We start from the raw sequence: 19612 nt of genomic DNA, 5'->3' as shown, positions 1-19612 counted from the left end.
GGATTTCATTCACGCGTATTGCGATAATCTTGAATTAATTCAATGAGAATTGGTTCCTATAGTGTAAAGACAAAAATAAATTGTAATTCACAAAAGCACAATAACATTATAACGAAGGAATCATCACCATCGTCACCTTTATTAAGACTTTTGGTTTTCACCCTTTTCAACATCAGACAAGTCACTTGTTTTCAAAATATCGGTCTTGGATTGAAGGTTATCTGAAAAACGTCTGTTAATGATTCTTAAAAACCAAACTATTTAACGCTGAATGAATAAACAATACGGAATGGGTTTATCCTTTGACAAAGACGATTTCAATTATTCTTGTGTTTATTGCTTCGCTCCTCAAATCAAAATATTTGAAACATGTTAAAAAAATATATTGTTGTCCAATTCAGTAAGAAATAGTTTGTAAACAGACGTTTTTTTCCAAAGGTCATCTGAGTTCATGCGTCCTTCCAGGAAAACAATCATATGGCTGAAATACCCAACCTCACTTATCAGACAGCATTTTACAGGGCAGTGGACCACTATAAACCTACCAGTTTGGTCCGTTACAACAGTACATTTAACACTTTCTTCAACCGCAATAGCCCTGTACGAAGATGGTTTAGTGTTACGCATCGATATAAAAAAATCGGTAATAAGGTTGTAGGCTATTGATACACCCTGTTCCTCCGCTATAACTTAAACAGATAATGAAATGTCTGCTTTTAAATATGTTTCGAAAGAAAATGATATGACAAGGAGTAAAGATGTATCGTTATTGCAAACTAATGTTAGCGTGAAACCTTAAAACTTTGTTTTAAACTGTTTTGCATTTCTTCCAACCCAAGTCTGTTGGTCGAGCCTAAAGAACGCCGTTCGACCTTCCTCTGAGTCGAGAAGTTGAAATTGAAGTAAAAACACACACACACATAAATAAAGAACTAACAAGTCATCAGAAATGTGTTCACCACGGCTTGAACTGCGATAGCGTTTAGAGGGCAGAGCGGTGAGACGGAGAAACCGGAGGATGTGGGCTGGACACAATCGTTAAGATAACACTCCTGTTCAGTCACACATCGCCCCACCGGTTGTCAGTTCATTGAGAAACCGAGAGGAACCCATTTCTGCCTCAGTAGATCACAGAGATAGATTGAGTTATTCCACCTCTTGTTTTACACACAGCAAAGCATCGTTGAGCGTTATGGATCTGCTGAAGTGCATTGTCGGCTTTGCAAGCACAATTTCTCGATTTAAGTGAAAAAGGTGTGGGGAAAAAACTTAATATTTCGCAAACAACGTGTCCTTCGATGGTTGGTGTTGAAGGCAATGTCTCAAACATCAGAAAGCTCTGTTTAAACTTCAGTGGACCGAAAGCCCCAGCTCCACATTAACATGTAGTTATACACGGTCTTAAATAGTGTGCATCTGAGTGTTAGGTTTTCATGAGGAAATGTGCCTTTATGGTATATTATGCTACATGATTCCAGCTAATATTTTAAGCATACATTTATGAAAGTATTGGTATGGCGACTGAGATATTTTGATTAGTTCGCAAAGAAAAGCTTTCAAATGGTCCTGAAGATATCCTTCACCGCTCAAGTCGATTTTAAATGATATGAGTTCTCTGACCAATTCATGTAATCGAGCTGGTCTGTACTTAACTTTCTACCCATGTGAACATATTCATATGGCTGTTGGGCATCCAGGTCTAGGTGCGGCAGGTGGCAGTTTAGTTTTGCAACACACCAACATGTATTGATCAGCACAGTGGATGACTAAATCCCGTTCTCTCGATCACACAATCACTCACACACGAAACCATTACGCACTCGCGTATAAAAGCCTGTGCAAACTTGTCTCCGAACACAGCCCAGCGTGACAGATGCCGGGGAAACACAGACATATTACTTTCAAATCCCAGCCAAACATCTTCCCTACTCGTAACAGGCACGGTCACATACAAAATGACTACATTGGTATTTCCGTCTGATTTTGGATTGGTGCAGAGGGAGGAAAGGCACACAGCAGTGACTTGGTGTAAAGAGATGAACCGTTACAGGCATTAAATAATGAATGTAGTGTACACCTGAGCAAGACGAGTCCTCTACCTGGACAACAGGAGGCGATGGTGGGTGGTCTCAGACAGTTACACCGACCCCACCCCCCCCCCCCCTCGATCTTATCGCCGTCCACCTTTTGACTCGGTCGGCCATTTGTGGCTGCAATCCGATCTAAAATGGAAGACTCACAATAACGTTAAGACATGTGACTTGCTTTTTGTTAAAGGATTTGACATCAAACTGTCGTAAAAAAGAAAAGTGCACGGTGTTGCGGAATTAGCGGAGCATTTCAGGCTCCCGATCCATCTTATGGCTTTGAATCGTCACACAATAAAAGCAGTCGAGGAGGACTAAATTCCACGAACAATTGAAAAACTATTTTTATTAATTTTGATCCATTACCACCACCTCGTCTAAAGTGTCCTATTAATACGAAACGAGACGTACGGGTTAGCCAGAGCAACAGCGCCTATCTACTGCCGGCAGAACACAGTAAGACTCTTCAAAACCCGATCTGTTCCAAACCCGACGGCTCCGCGGAGAGCCCTCTCACACGCGACTTCCCAAGGCTCTTCAACAACGACTGTTCATTAAAGTCCACTGTTCGGTAAAAATAAACAAAAGCACAAAATAAAATAGTCCTCTTCGTTCGTATCCATAAAAACATCCAGATTTCTCCGTAAGAAAAAAAAAAAAAAAAAAATCAAAGCCAAAGGTTCACATCTTCGTGCTTTCCTTCTTTGCGACGTTTTTTCAGTTGTAGTTCATTTTTTTGGCATCAAGGGAGGACGGGCATCTTGGATCCTCACAGGTTGTCGTACATACGCAGCGTACGCTCCAGTTGCTGCACCACGCGCTGGTGGAAGGCGATCTGCTCCTTGAGGTAGGCCTGCATCATGTCCTTGAAGTCCACCTCGCGGCGCTGGTGGAAGTGGGTCATCTCGGCCTGCAGGGCGAAGCCCACCGTGCGGCAGCGCTTCCTGATGCCGTCTGCCTCGTCCTGCTCCATCTTGCCCTCATCGCTCATCTTCTGGCTCTCCTTGACCTTGGCGAAGGCTCCTGCCGCACACACAGGACACAGAACGACACACACTGTGAGTTAGGCTCGTTTCAAAGCGTGAACAACTTAAATACTTAATGGTTAAATTGAAAGGTTATATAGGAGATGTTCCTTTCATAAATTAATTAGAACAGGATTCTCCCCCATCAACTTGATACAGGCAAGACCCTTATGCATGTGGGAGAAAAAACAAACGGATAAAATACAGTTGAAAAATAAAAAATCGGTACACTTTTAACATGCATTTAAGTCATTTGACACTTTTATCCAAAGAGACTTTTACAGGTCAGGCAGAGTGCAATGCAAGCCTACAATCAGTGGCGACAAACTATGCATCCAGTCCACACAAGTCTGTTTATGGATTGTTCTCATAAGAGGTTGAGCCTGGATGGATGGATGGATGTATAAATCCATCTTTGTTGTAGGCTTGGACTCGAACAAATTGGTTCCAGGACTTTCTGATCATCACATCTGCTTTTATGTTGCCATAACCCTTTTCCATTCCTGGTGCCAGCGAGCGTCCTGTAGCTTGTTCTAGTGTAGCACAGCCAAGGCAATGTCTTTGAATGACCAGTCCCTGCCCCTACCGCACAAGACTCACACCCCTCCCCCGTTCAACCACTCTTTTATACATGTATTACTTCCTATGAGTCTATCTTCGAGTTTAGCCAGATTATCACTAGCCCATTATCCGGCACACGATGCAGATGTTGGACCAGTGAGAAGCCAAGACGACAAGAAATAGACACTAGAGACGGCTCGCACACTTCTCGCAGCAGGCAAAGTAGAAACTTTCCATGATGTTTGGTATATTCAGTCACCGTTTTATTCAAAAGGGTACAAGCAATTTGCAATTATACCGTATGTTGATCATACAAATTAGCTTTGCTAACAATGTTTGAAATGGGATTCGTCGTGAAAACAAGTCTCAAACAAAGCATTGTTGTATAAACTCTTGAGGTCCTTTTCTGTGGTTGTGGTTATGACGACGGCAGGGTTAGGTTAATAATATTATACTGAAGTCCTTCTGTTGTAAACAATTGAAGAAAGGCCCCCCGAGAAATGTCTTGTGAAAGATTTAAATAGTTTACATCAACTCAATTAAAAGGCGACCAAGCTAAAAAACATGTTGGTACTCTTTGGGTGGTTCCACTCTTTAATGTAAAGAAAGGTTTACGAGCGTCTGTGTATGGCGCCGTTGATGCGAGCGTTGAGGCACTACGTCTCCTGCCCTGCGTTAAGAGTTCCAACCCATTTTCATGACGGTCTACGGTTTCAACATAGTGGTGCTGATCCAGTACTGATCCAACCGGTGACATCATGGGCGTTCCCGCTACAATAATACACACACACACACACACGGAAACATATGCTTATATGCACACATGTGCAAATACACACGCACACACATACAAATTCCCTTATATGCCCACATGCAAGTTCACCAACACACACACACACACACTAACACGCCAAAGTGTATACATTGCATACTCCAACAAACAGGCTAACTGTTCCATTGACACACACACACACACACACACACACACACACACACACAGTCTTGTGGTGATGTATATGCGGTTTGTTTATTCCTCATTCTAATCATGTTTGGCCCGGATCTGATTAAGTTACCTTGACAAGAACAAGGTGTAGCCCCTCGCAGACGGCCGGGTCCGCATCACCCTTCCCCAGACAGGAACGAGGGGGCCTCTGGCACGAGGCCAGACGAGGTCAGCGGAGCCAATCAGTTACAGTCACATGACCAGAACCCCCCCCCCCCCCCCCCTTCCCCTCCACAGGAAGCAGTCTGGGGCGGGTACGACCACAGCCTGTCCTTACAGGGTCTCTAGGCGACGGCGCTAAACGCTTTGCCGCCTGCGTCGCCGCGTCCCAGGGCCGTCCCAGGGCCGTCCCAGGGCCGTCCCTGGTTCAGCTTCGCGGCCCCCGCGTCGCGTCCTTCCGACACACCAGTATTTACGAGCTCGGTCAAGGGCCCCCTTGGAATTTCTGTCCGGAGTGTGGGAATGACCCGACCACGTCGGTTCAGGTCTGCTTCCAACGAAGTGGATGGAGGAGGCTTTCGCTTTGACCTACATTCAATGTTTCCCACACGCGACAGGACAGAATGTACATTGCCACGAGTGTTTCAGTGGGGGATGGGGGGCGTGTTGTCGAGGTGTGTGTGTGTGTGTGTGTGTGTGTGTGTGTGTGTGTGTGTGTGTGTGTGTGTGTGTGTGTGTGTGTGTGTGTGTGTGTGTGTGTGTGTGTGTGTGTGTGTGTGTGGATCAACGTCCTCTCTCCCACGGGGATAGCAAAAGCAATTTGACAGAAACGCCGCTAGTCTTGGGGGAGCTACCGGGAGTTGTTTACCTTGCCCGACCAGAAGGCACTCGCTGGGCTACCACATGTTTTCTGACTGAGCACGGCCGTGTAGAAAGAATTATCATGCATGCGACGGCTTCCCGTCTCTGAGCTGGGGGAAACTCCAGAGGTTTTGAGGGGAAAGGAGGGAGGTGGGAGAGTGGACAGATGGGGAAGAAAGTAGAGGAGAGAGAAGAGGAGAGCGGGGAAGGAGGGGTGAGGAGGGGAGAGAGCGAGGGCGAGGAGGGAGGAAACCAGAGTGGAATAATGTAGAAAACAAAAGGGAAGGAGCGAGAGAGCCAGGAAGAGGAGAGAGGGAGGAGAGGACCGAGGAGAAGGAGAGAGAGAGGAGAACAAAGTGGAAGGAATAGAGGAATGGGAGGAGAAGGAAAAAGGAGACGGAGAAAGCCAGAGAGGGAACAAAAACAAGAAGAATGGCTTCTTCCAGTAGAGCGACAGACATGTCTACAATGCGCTGAGTCACGGTGGATTTGTGTTGATGGGGGAGCGGACGACAGACAGACAGACAGACAGACAGGCAGACAGACCGATGGACAGAGGGAGGAGGGAGGGAGGGAGGGAGGGAGAAAGTGGCCATGGAGGACATCGAGTTATATGACCACACTTCTGGCGGGCTGAACACAGGAATCCGCTGAGCCCCTGATCCCCACCTCGGTCAATGGTGGTCCTTTGATACATCCAAGCTGTTTTTCTGTTCTTTGCAGCGTGATGGAGGCAGCCACACACTGATCACCCTCAAAAACACAACGTCATTCCTCAAGGATCATTTCTGACGACTCTTCTGGCCCGCTCGTCCCAGATGTTTTTTTGAAATCCATCTGGCCGGTTAATCCAAAGCGGTTAATCCACACACAGGGTTGTCATAGCTACACCCCAGGTGTGTGAGGTACGCTACGGCTACGGCAGGGGGGAAGCTCAACCCGCGTAGCTTTCACCCTAGCCTCTAGCGTCGCAATCTCTTCACCGACCAAGCGTTGCTCTTGCAGAAACACAAGCAGCAACAGCGGTTTTAACAGATCCCACTGTAGTTTTGAGCTTATTTATAAAGTGAGCCTGTGGTTCCAACTTCCTACAGAAAAGGCCTAATTAAATCATTGTGTTTTTTTAACAACTCGATAGGGATCAAGTTTAACTCAGGTTATTGGACAGCAGGTTGTAATTACCCTGAATTACCTATAAAGAAATAGGATTAGGATAGGATTCATTAAAATGCAGGCACACATGGAAAAGTATTTTTTCTTGTGCATGAATATATAGCAGCAATAATGTATTGCATAAACTGCCACTGAAATGGGCTTGTAACTTTGTTTTAAAAATCGTGTGTGTGTGTGTGTGTGTGTGTGTGTGTGCGGGTTTGACATATCAGACTGAATGTCTTTGGTGAACAACAAAGACGAACCACCAGCTAATCTTGTGATAATCCATCATGCACCAGAACACTAGAATGCTACACATTTGCAGACACAACAATTCCTCGCACCCTTATGGTCTCTCACAGACTCACACGCTGATTGCATGTCTCCTCCTCCATCTGCTTCCTATTCACATCCCTGATAAGAGCAGCCTTGGCATTGGCCTTCCAACCGAAAGTGAGGCCGGAGCCCTTTATCAGCAGAAGGAACATTTCTGAACCCACTTTGGTCTTCAGGAGATAAACCCCACTCGACGATAAAGTGTGGCTTAAAGCCATATTTCAGTAATTCTTCCCATTTTGATGTTTTTTTAATTCCCTTACCACGCATCTGGCTGTGGGTATGAGTGTATATTAGCTAAATGGTGGTTTAAGTAACAAAAGGACCAACTAAACAAAAGGACAACAAACCTCAATAAAGGCTTGCTGAATTCGGTGCTACACAATAGTTTAACTATTTCCAGTTGGGAACAGATGTGGCTCGTGACTACAGAGAATCACTGACCAATAGGAGCAGAGAGCTTGTGGGTGCTTTCTCTCTCCGTGTCAAGTACCACATTGAACTGGTGATTCTCTCTCTCTCTCTCTCTCGCTCTCTCTCTGTGTGTGTGTGTGTGTGTGTGTGTGTGTGTGTGTGTGTGTGTGTGTGTGTGTGTGTGTGTGTGTGTGTGTGTGTGTGTGTGTGTGTGTGTGTTTTCCAAAAAGTTGATGACTGTACAAAAACATTGCGGCAATATCAAATTCTTTGCCGTCAGCTGTGATGGTCGTTCCGTGTAAATACTGAGTTTGAAAAAGGGATAGAAAAGGCAGGAGATGAGGAGGAAAGGAGAAGAGAATAGGAAAACATGATTAACCAGTGAAAGAATGCTAAATCAGGTCTTGTGCAACACTGACAGAGTCTAAAGTCATAGTCAAAACCCTTGGGGATTGACAAGCAGCAACAAAAAGCAGGAGGAACTGGAGCATGCTGAGTCAGCTCAGTGTTTACCTCAGCCGATCTCTTTGAGAGATAAAACCAAGAGGCGCCAAGTTGACGCACAGGAATGTCTACATGTGACGTAACCCGTATACTTAAATTCGCCCCCATAATCCCGTCACAGAGTAAATCATCTCTTTTGACATCGGACACAGAACATTGTGTCCGATGTCTGGCCATTGTTCCAATGATAACGAATGCTCAGAACAGAACCACCACCACCCCCCCCCTCTGTTTTTAGTTCTTCGTGCATCCACGGGGGATGGCGGAGCAGGAATGCTGACCGATGACTTGCTTCTACAGCACTGTCCATATCCATCCCACATCCTGCCTTTCCAACCCGGAAAAAATCCCCAACCCTCTCCTAAAAATACGTAGACAAACAAACCCGGTCGGGGGGTGGACAGAGTTGAACGAGCCAACGGGTTCCAGGGCCCGGGATCTTACTGGGAGGTGGAGGGCCGTCATAGGAAGGGTGTAAGTCTCCCAGCTGGAACGTAGTCGATTTGGTTTTAATCCTGAATGTCCACAAAACACACGTACCCCGGTGCATATTTGTCTAGCTCTAGAGAATCACAATCTCTATTTTGGTGTTTTGGTTTTAGCCTTCATTTTTGTAGTCTCCTTTCTCCTTGTTTGTATAAATGTTCCAAGTACCCCCTGCAAAGCTTTCAAATAACCCTGTGGGTCCGCGGCCCCCATTGCGGAGACACTGGCCTGGAGCGTACTTTGTTGACATGTTATGTTGTGGTGGATTCTGGAAGACTGACCTTGTTTCTTTCAGATTCCTATGGTTACGCTGCACGCTATTCAGTTTTTTTTTTTTAACTAGGTCAGCTCTTATGGTTTTCTTTTTGCAGCTGCTCCATTTTTTTTTTAAAGTAAACTATGATTGATCTCAGCCTCACTTCTACATCTCTGTGGACAAAGCATATCTGTGACATGACTCAATTTAAATGTCTGATGGACACTTTGGATGAAAGCGTAAATGACGATGAGATGATGATGTAAAATGGGATGTTCCCAAACACCACATCCTTTTAATTAAAACCAGTGAAACCAATGAAAATAAATAAAAAAGTTTTGCGTGCAGCAAATGCATCATGCCTTGACACGGTAATTCTGATGTGTGTGTTTGTGTGCATGTGTGTGTGTGTTTTGTGGTTTTGTGTGGTTTTGTGTGTTTTGTGCGTTATTATAATGCCGAACAGAAGATTCATTTGACAGGCATTCGGGTATGACCTCCGGGATTTGTTCCGAAAAACGTGTTTAGCAACCACAACAAGCCAATGAGAATGGGGAGCATGACTGCGGTTTGAGGTCAACAGTGACATCAGCATAATATTAATAATAACACTTGCGAGACTCAAAACCTTGCGCAGTCTTTGATGTCACGATGTCATTTTGCGCACTCACAAATGTACAAAAGAAAAATAACTTGTAGATTAGTAAATTAGGACTTCTCCTGCCTACTTCTACTATCTATCACCATTATCTTACAGATGTTAAGGTTATATGACATGGAATGCGTTAATCGTATTTATAACAATGGGTGAAGAGACACAAGACTTCTAAGATGGCGGAGGTGGGGATCCCTACAATGGCTAATACACCAGTGTTTGCTCTGTTGGCGTGGTGAGGGAGCGCACCACTATACTTTACTGAGGGTAAATAACAGGACCTCAAACCTGTCCCGCCATCCCTTAATAGTCACAGAGAGCAGACAGAAGTGTAGGCTGAGGCAGGGGCTCCCATATGAGGGGGGAGGGAGGGAGGGAGGGAGGGAAAGGGAGGGAGGGAGGGAAAGAAGGAGGGAGGGAGGGAGGGAAAGGGAGGGAGGGAGGGAAAGAAGGAGGGAGGGAGGGAGGGAGGGAAAGAAGGAAGGAGGGAGGGAGGGAGGGAAGGAAGGAGGGAGAGAGGGAGGGAGGGAGGGAGGGAAGGAGGGAGGGAAGGCAAGAGGGAAGGAGGAAAGTGAAGTGGGAAGGAAGGAAGGAGGGAGGACAAGAAGGACATAGAGGAGGAAAAGAATAAAAGTAGTACGGTGACATCAATTAGTCAAGCACTCTGTAAAGGTCTTCAGTGTGAAAAGGACAAGCCATAGGCAATTGCAGCAAGGAATGTGTGTGTGTGTGTGTGTGTGTGTGTGTGTGTGTGTGTGTGTGTGTGTGTGTGTGTGTGTGAAAACAAGACATAGCCATTCTCAAGATTTATGTGAGGGCAAATGGCAGAGCCAAATTCTTTTCACTCTAAAGACACCACTGGTTGCTACTGGTAGCCATCAAAATATGTTGAATGAAACCTAGTGTCACAGCCAGGGAGCTCTCGAGCTTATGTCATTTGATGTTCGCTATAGATGCACATGAAATGAATGGCTGTATTGTAGATTATTGTGTATACGTCAACACTGTCAATTTATTGGGAAGACATGCTAAATGACTAGCATGTTTTTTTTGTATCTGCGTAAGCCAACACCGATGATGAACAGTATTACATTGAGTTTGTTTGATCTGGCTCATGACAGGCATGGAGTTCCTCTGACACCCAAGATTCCCACAGAACCAGTTATGTATGCACTGTGTGTTGCCATAGGAGAGCAGTCAAGCAACCTATTTAATTAATGATGACAGCGCTGCAGACATAGATAGATAGATAGATAGATAGATAGATAGAGCACATCCCCCATACAATGCTGTTTCCACCAATGATGGGATTGCTAGCGATAGAGGGATGGGTAGATCCATGCACGACATAACATTTACACCTCAGACTGCAGGCATTACAATTGACCGCTTCCCTCATGTTTTATTTTAGAAGCTTTACATTTTTCCCAATGACTATTAACTACTCTAGCCTTTTATTCAAAGCAACTGACCAAAAGTTCAAAGTTCACGGATCAGGTAAGCCATCTTTCTTAAGGAGGCCTACAGGCAGGCTACATTAGGGAATCAAACCCGGTACCCTTCCTTCAGATGGGGGCGTAACACCATGACCCCCACATCATCACTGGCCCCTGACACGGTAGAGCCAATGACACCGGGCACTGCTGGTAACAAACCCGAGCCGGCCGCGGGCTCAGATTTCTCCTTGCATAACAGGTCACCAGATCGCCCTGATACCGACCACACAAAGCAGGTTGGTTTCTGGCCGTTGTGTTCCCCTAAACGCAGCCCGTCTGCTGAATGGAACTGCTCGGCGCATCACTTGACAGATTAATAGCGCTTAGTTTTCCGTCCAATTAGGTCAACGTTAAAGGGCCGTGCCAGAAAACCATTCAGCCTTTTCCCTCACCACTGACACCGGTGTGTGTAGTAGGATCATCTAGTCAGTGGATCGGTCAGAAGGGTCCTGAGTTCGAACCCCAAAGTCTACCTGTAACACTGCAGATCCCTGTATATCCGAATAATTATCTGTTCTTTAGAGACACAGGGTCTCATCTCATCTACACAGGGTGTTATTTTGAATTAAAGCATCTCTTTACTTGAACTCACTGTTTATTATCACAATGCTTCATTGTACAAGACGGAACAGAAAACAGTCACGCACAGTCCCGGATAAACAAACGGACTGAAAGGAATTCTGAAAGGCAAATTAGCCTGGACCACACCTCATTTGCCTGTTGCACCACACATCCTCCTCTTTACAACAATGCAACGTTATCTGATGCCTCATTCCTAATGTTTTCACATCAGATAACAGCTTTCGACAGCCAGTGCCCGCAGACTCTCAGCAGCTGTTCCGCTGGTAGGAGGTATGCCCAAACCTCAAACACCCGACTTGCAGATTTGAAACCGGTTGGTATTGGTACTTGATATAAACTGAGAAACAGAGCTCTGCTTTAAGATGCTTCGGACTTCTTCATGCAAGTTCACATGCACACGCACACAAGCACGCACACACGCACACACACACACACACACACTTAAAGCTTTTGTGTGAAGTTTGATGTAAATCTGGAACAATCTTATTCTATATTGTCTGTGGTGTTCCTTAAATTGTCCCCAACACAGAATCTGGCCAACTACTGAGAAGACCAATGTATCTCATCAGTAAATCATCTTTTCACCACCGTGGATCTGTGCTTTAGGGTTTCCCTTCACAGCCTCCTGGTCCAGACAGTAGTTTCCGGTCTGCCTGAGTTCTCTCTTGGCCCCGCTCCAGTCCCTGCCCGGCCAACACATCTGCACTCTGCAGAATACACACAGCATACAAAAATAACCTGCTGTGAGGTTCGGAGAGCCCCTATGGTCAGCTGCTCCTATCGGAGGGTTCTGATCACGTGACCTAAGGTTCCGTAGAAGACTTTCAAGCTTGCCGTCTGGATATTTTCTTTGCCAAACATTCTAGAATAAACCAAGCATCCAGTGGTTATTAGTCTAATTATAATGGTGGAAAAAAAAAAAGACCAAGATAGTGGCTTGGAATGCGATGCTGTATACAAGCACACAAACAAAGTCCAAAGCACACAAACTGTCTTGGCCTCTCGGAAGCGGGGCCAGAACCATTGAGTCTGGAGGGACCATCTCTGTTAAAAGCTACACCTGGATGCCACCTGTAGGCCCCGCTCCACCCCTGCTGCAGGAGATATTATGGTCTGTAACTCCACCAGTGTCTCTGTTTTCATATGAGACAGTGTGGCCGAGGATCCAGCGATCCAACATCTGAGTTTTAAAAGGTGTAATAGTTTTAAGCTGTTTCGGTGAGCTGTGCTCTGCTGTGTGGAATAATGCCGTAATGTACTGTAGTATAACGTAATGCAGAACTCTGTGCTCAGTAATGAAGCCAGGGCAGCTGGACAGAAATATGATTGTTATTTACAGTCCCTCGAGGGGCCTACCCGAGATTAAAGAAGACGGACTATGGAAACAGACAAGGGGGAAATTGCATAATGACACATTGTACATAGGCTTGTGGCATGCAGACATTATACTGACGAATGTACAGCATAGTCAAAAAGAGAGATACAAAGTGAGATTTTTAAGCTAATTAAAACAATGTCTGCCTCTACCACAACCATATATAAGCACACAAAGCCTCAAACCTCAAACACTATGCCTTGTTTTATTGGTGCCACATGCAGTCTCCAGAACCGCGCTTACAGGTGCAGATCAGATGCATCTACATTACATTCATGAGTTTAAATTCACGAGATATAACTAACTGTAGTCACTGCAGTCGTTAGGGGGTTTGAGTCCCAGCCAAGAGCTTTGACTTAGAAGCCCCATAACTGCACATTCACAATATAAATATGGATTGAAATCACTGTCACTGTCATTTAATCTGCTCATGACTTAACAATTGTAAGGCCCAATCCCATTTCTACCCCTTACCCCTTCCCCTTCCCCCTTCCCCTTCCCCTTCCCCTTCCCCCTTCCAAACAAGGGGGAGGGGGAGGGGAAGGGGTAAGGGGTAGAAATGGGATTGGGCCCAAGTACCGGTAGTATGGAGCGCGGCAGCGTAGTATCAATGAAGAAGGGCGGAAATGAGGAAACAGATTAACATGGGTTTCATTGTTTTTTGAGTGTTGCCTCAGCTGCAACACTAGCCCCGCTGGTCAACACATGTTCCTCTACAGGAGGGGCGGGGGTCAAAAGTCTACAATTGACTTCATTGTTGAATGGCTGCCACAGGTCTCTTCGCCGCTGCTTGCAATCATTTTTCTGCACCAGCGTCTGTGATTCTTAGCATGGTCTCTAGCAGAAGTCACTCACATTGTCATAAAAATGACAAACATAGAAGGAAAGACAAAGTGGCCTCTCTGTCACTCTGTAGTCAATGCGACAGACATCAGGGAGTTATAGATTTTTGGAGAGGTGCCTAGGCAGGTGCTGCAGACTTACGGTGTACCTGCAGCAGCTTGGGGTGGCCTCTGCTTTGGCAGGTAAGTTCTGGTTAAGCGACATGAAAAGCTTTGGCAATTTAACTGAATCATACAACCCCACCCAACTCAAAGGGAGCGATACCTTCTGTGACTCACTGGGCTGCAATAAAGCCAATATTGACAGTAGCCTCGTAAAATGACCTAGCTTTCAAGGATTGACTTTGCAGTCAAGAGGAGGACTTAAGAGGAAAGCTTACAGTAATTAAATGAGGACTCCTACCGTTTTTTCTCTCATCTACACTCATCTAAGTCTACACTGTTTAGGACTCTCCTATATTGTACAAGAACAAAAAGTAAACAATCAAGCTGTCCTATATCCTTATAATCATATAGCGTCTTAGAGTACCATATTAAGCGCTATATAAATTGTATTTATTATTATTATTATTATTAGTAAGGGTTCATGGCTATAGCCTTTAAAATGATATTATGTCCAATCAAAAAATCAAGTATCACATCAAAGTTTCTAGTTTCTATAAAGACACCATGATACATATAGATTCCAAAATTAAAGTATTCTTTAATTTCCCCTCAGTAGAAAAGTATTGTCAATAAGGAAATATGAAATATCGTTGACATAATACAGGGTGGGTACTCTGTCACTGACTTCAAATGCATAATGACCTTTTGGAGCTCAATCTTTGACCGACATTGACCAACACCCTCTTTGTGCTGGCTACCTTCCTGGCGTAGGCGTTTAGTGCTTGATATCAATGTTGGTTTAAGTAGGCAACACATTGTGTTGATATGCTGAGGTCAAACTAGCCTTGTTCCAGAAGCTACTAGCATCATTCTGGAATTATGCTAGCACTTGAAGCTAGACTAGCTTTTATCAGAACAAATGTTTTCTTTTCTGTTTTTTTGAGCAAAATAAACATACACTGAATGTATATATAACTGTTCCAGCTTCCAGGTCTGCACATTTTCATAAGCTTTTCCTCCCTTAATGTGAACAAGTCAAACAACCTCCTCAGAAGAAAACCATGGATACTGACATCTGGCAGGCAGTTCTTGTTTTAAAAGCTACAATGTTCGTTTTTGTTATTTCCTTATGTTGTTTATTTTCCTACACTTTTCTGAACAAACCCTGTCACAGGATTTGAAAAAGAAAACACAATCTGTCAGTTGAGTTTATTTGAGTTCCCTCTCGGGAGCACAGGGCTAGACCCTATTGAGATTAACGCAAAGCAATGACTGCAGTGGGTACAAACCTAACCTCAACCTATAACCTACAACTCTTTCACCCGGTGCTGCTATCGGTCCCATCTAACGAAGAACACTCCCTGCCTCTGTTAGCAGCAGGATTCCTTGTCGAGGCATGGTCGACGAGCTGCGATATTTCACAAGGAGGATGCCTTTGCAGTCACCAAATCACAGCCACCAAACCACAACTGTCTAACCTGTCCTGCTCTTCGCCCTCATAGGAGGGCAATAAGGGGTGTTTCACAATCAAATGTTGCTGCATACCGGAAAAGAAATGTATATGAATGTACGAAACAATCCAATCTGTAACCAATCAAATCACTGAGAGGAATCCGGCAGGACATCTGAGACGTTTAATGCCTGGGAGGGGAAAGTCAGAAGTGATATAATCCACTGAATGTTGTACAGCACCAATGAATAATATGCCAGTTTTACTGGCTGTTTCAAATGAAATCTTCCTTTCCCCACAGAACACATTAGGTTTGTTGAAAATAAACACTTTGGGGAGAAACGTGACCCCACGCCCAACATCAGTATGATCTTCATCTTACGTTCTATTGAACCTGAACAAACAATGACAAGCCACCACATGATAATGTCCATTGAGAGATCAGATTTCACCCTAAGCTTCTTCTCCAATTACTTTCATCATCAGGGCGAGCCAGAATGCATTTGCGTATGTCTCAGGCTATATTACAGAACCTGTAATGTCAACTTTTTACTTTGCCGGTAATCAACCTAGGAAGTGTGTGTGTGTGTGTGTGTGTGTGTGTGTGTGTGTGTGTGTGTGTGTGTGTGTGTGTGTGTGTGTGTGTGTGTGTGTGTGTGTGTGTGTGTGTGTGTGTGTGTGTGTGTGTGAGAGAGTGAGAGAGAGTATGTTTATGTCTGTTTGTGTGAGTGAAGAGGGTGAAATTAGGACAGGAGGTGAAAACTATAACAACTTGAAACCTCAACTATTCACATTGACTGAAACGTCAAAATTCCTTCCATCACCTCTATTGTTTGGTATGATAACTGAGTGTTTTCTGGGAAGGGGTTGCACACCTTTGAACTATATCAGTATAAGTAGCCCAAGACAAATTGACATGACATGTTGACACACAGCTCTTAGCTGGAAAGGTCATTAAAAGGACTTTTAAACTAATGTGGCAATTTTTTGCCTACTGAAGGAGGACTTGGAAGAATACTGCGGATACATTTAAGTTTAAACATCCCCTGACAACTTCTTTGATAACAAACAAGTTGGAGACAGGAAACAGAAAGAAGCGAGAGGGAATGACCTGGCAAAATGACCCAAGGCCGGAATCACACCTGGGTTGCTTCAAGGCTTGGCACCTCCATGGTTAGCTAACTACCTGGTCATGCTACCAAGTACTTATTGGTAATGATGCCGAATATCTGCATTAGTATAACTGGACTGTGACTGTGGGGCAATCCTGGATCCATTCCACCACCGGCCTCCACAGCCATCGTCCGCCAGGTTTCCACACAAAAGCTGCAAACAAAATGTCAGATGATCTTAAAAACCGACCTAGTGAATGCTCATTACCTTTCTGTAGATGGATTATGTCAGGGAAGTTGGCCAGCAGCCCCTGGTACAGCGAGAGCTTGTCCAGCATCAGGAAGAGGTCGAACTTGGGTTGCTCCGCGAACATCTCGCCGAGGTTCTCGTACGTGCGTCCCGTGTGCGAGATGGCGTTGTTGAGCGGCTCCGAGCTGTGCGGCGGCTCCAGCATGAACGCCTGCGACAGCGCCTGGAAGGCTCCGCCGAGCCGGTGGAACTCCTTCCGGAACTCTCCCAGGTGCCTCCGCACCATCTCGGAGGCGCCGTGGGTCAGCTGCATGACGCTGTCGTCCATCTTCTTGGTGAAGGTCTTGAAGGAGTCCACGCGCTCCTCCACGTCCTGCAGGTCCTGGTGCTCGTTGGGGATCTGGAAGGTGAGCATGAAGTGGGCGCCCACCATCTCGTCCTTCTCCGCCCGCCGCTTGCCCAGCTTCCACTGCTTGTCGTCGGCGCACATGAGGAAGTGCTCGAAGCCCTCGTACTGCGACAGCACCGGGTGGCTGGTCATGTGGTTCATCCACAGGACGAGGCGCCGCTTGCGCTTGTCGATGAAGTCCTCCTCGAAGCGGCCCGTGGCCTGCTTCTCGGGCAGGTGGGGCACCGAGATCACGGTGAACTTGTGCAGCAGCCGGTTGTACAGCCAGTCAAAGTGTTTGTAGCGCCGGTACACGGCCCCGTCGGTGTGGCTGGGCGTCACCCGGTACGAGATGTAGGTCTTGATGCCCTTGAACTTGGTCTGTTTGGTGGGGTCCTCGACGGAGCAGGAGAAGGGCTGGGGGCTCTCCTTCCACTGCGGCCCCTTGGGGCCGATCTCGATGGTGTACGACTCGGCGATCTTGGCCATCATGGGCACGTCGCCCAGCACGAAGGCCTCCACCCCCGAGCGCACGAAGCTGGAGAAGCGGTTCAGGTTCCTGCCCACCATGCTGCCCTTCCGCGAGCTGGAGATGCTGTCCTGCCTCTCCATGCGGGGCTTGGCGCGGTAGTGCACGTTGGGGTTGTTGGAGTTGGGGATGTGGTGGGCGTGTCCGTTGGGCCCGCCGCCGCCGCCGCCGCCGCCGCCGCTCCGGCGGTGGCTAGGGTCGTCGTCCTCCACCACCGTGGAACTGTCGTCCCAGTCGTCCCAGTCATCGTCGTCGTCGTCGTAGTAACCCTGCTGGGGCAGGAAAGAGGTGGGGGTGATCGGCGTGGAGGGGAGGTGAGGTGAGTCGTTGCCAAGGGAGCCAGCGGGGCTGACGGAGCTGTCGGTCAGGTTGGAGTTGGACCGCTGTCGGAGGATCTCCACGTAGGAGGCCGGGAAGAGCCCCTTTTCACCACGGCTGTTGACCCCCTGCAGCCAGCCGTCGACAGAGTTCTCGTCGAAGATGACGAGCTCCTCGTTCTCCTGTATGCTGATCTCCTCCTTGTTTTCACTTTGGAACGTGTAAATGGCTTTGGCTTTTACAGACATGTTTGGGTTCAGCACAGCTTTCTCCAGAATCATGAAATGATATCAGCACATAGTTCATGCGTGTCTGTCTACCGTTTAACGCATTGTTGGTTACAAACACCTATCCCATTTACACTGATCTCATATCTCGTTTCAACCATATAACACTGTTTGAGATGGCTTGGGAAGCTGAATTTAAACACAGCCTGTTAATATTAAAGTTACACAAAACTTTGAAAGACACTGCTCATAAGTCAGAAGAAAATGCCTACATGGTAACAAATATAAAAACCGTGACGAATACGGTTGTCATCTTAACCCCTTTGATACAGTACTTCGTATATGACTTATGTTTGTTTATTATGGTTAAAAGTTTTAAATGTTAAAAAACGTAATGCATACTTAACAATGCATGGGTAATAACATAATGGGTTGTGAGCTCATTGTGCATGACTAAACAGGTTCATAAAAACAAAAAAAGTTGCGCCTCTGGAAGTAATCCTTCAAAAAAACAACCAAAACAAAGTATTGCAGACTTGCGTAATTAAATCACCCGACAGTCGAATAGCATCCGTTCATTAGAAGAGATCCACGGTAGAAATGTTTCCAAGACAAGTCGGCCCGTTCGGGATGAGGGCGACCGGGTGGGTAATGGTATCCCTTTGCATTTTGAGCTGGCTGACTCTACATTCCCTTGGATAGAAACTCGCTCTGTTTTCTTTGTAAACAGGTTCTTCTCGCGCATCTTCAGTCCTGACTTCGGGTAAAACCAGCGGAGTTGGCCATCAAAGTGATATCAATCCCACTATTGATCACCAAGACACAATGGAGAATGTATCCCAGGATGTATGTCTATGCGCTAGGCAACAAAGTACTAACTAGTCTTTCCATGACGTTAGGCTTGGACAATTGAGGCAAGTTCTTTCTTTTTTTTTCCCAGCCGCTGCCTTTCATTCTTTGAACACCAGAAAGACTCAACACTGCCCCCACCGTGAGAAGCACGTCATTGACTCATACAGCCGTGGAAATAATAATAATAATAATATGAGGGTTTGCAATAGACTATGTGCCTAATTCACGATGACATTAATGTTTGGGTTTTTGATATACTTTTATTGATAAACTGTGGTTTATTAGGGATACATTTGTGGTTGTACAAGAATATTGTTCAGGTAGAGAATATGATTGTAATACAGCCAAATTCAGGCTTTTAATTCTGTGTAACACAACACCACATGATTTACTCAGGAACGGTTTGTTGTGGACTATAATTCACGTGAGGCCCATGGCGCTAAGAATGTGGGTTGATAAACTCTCATAACCTACATCCATGCTCGAGTGACGAGTGACGCTTTTATCAAACGTCCAATGATAGGCGCGATACGTTCTCAGCAATACGTCTGTCAGGGCGCCATATTGGGGCGGTTATGTCCACCTCAACAACCCATATACCGGTGTTAACATGGGCTATCAAAGCCTCTCAAGTCAAAATATAGGAGCAAAAGTCAAAGTTAAATGTGATACATATTTATTACCTTAAGTCATACGTTTTTGGTACACTCAATTAAATAAACATACGTATTCTTGAACAGCCTGATGTATTTGTATCAATTAAATGTTCCTGGTTGGACATATTCTCGCATTGTTTTAATTAT

The 19612-nt window shown here is 45.7% G+C and overlaps 3 protein-coding genes across 4 annotated transcripts in view; 2 read left to right on the top strand and 1 right to left on the bottom strand.

The window, feature by feature from the left end:
• Positions 1 to 19612, top strand: part of sin3aa (SIN3 transcription regulator family member Aa) — a 533056-nt gene that overhangs the window by 457562 nt on the left and 55882 nt on the right. Inside the window, exon 1 of one of the 2 annotated variants that reach the window (XM_060060285.1) lies at positions 4668 to 4685. The exons of the other annotated variant lie outside the window; for it this stretch is intronic. The gene's annotated coding sequence lies outside the window, so the exon portion shown is untranslated. Of the gene's footprint in view, positions 1 to 4667; positions 4686 to 19612 lie in introns of those variants that run through there. 2 annotated transcript variants of the gene reach the window in all.
• Positions 1 to 19612, top strand: part of ptpn9a (protein tyrosine phosphatase non-receptor type 9a) — a 282448-nt gene that overhangs the window by 235814 nt on the left and 27022 nt on the right. The window lies entirely within an intron of this gene.
• snx33 (sorting nexin 33) lies at positions 121 to 18919 on the bottom strand. The gene is made up of 2 exons (XM_060060293.1): positions 16514 to 18919; positions 121 to 3110 (listed from the first exon to the last, which is right to left on the bottom strand). Exons 1-2 carry the CDS (start codon positions 18009 to 18011, stop codon positions 2857 to 2859), a joined length of 1752 nt encoding a protein of 583 aa, XP_059916276.1. The 5' UTR covers positions 18012 to 18919; the 3' UTR covers positions 121 to 2856.

Source organism: Gadus macrocephalus, chromosome 9 (assembly GCF_031168955.1).
Source record: "Gadus macrocephalus chromosome 9, ASM3116895v1".
Taxonomy (NCBI): Eukaryota; Metazoa; Chordata; class Actinopteri; order Gadiformes; family Gadidae; genus Gadus; species Gadus macrocephalus.
The sequence above is the reverse complement of the archived record's forward strand: the minus strand, read 5'-3'. Positions and strand labels throughout refer to the sequence as shown.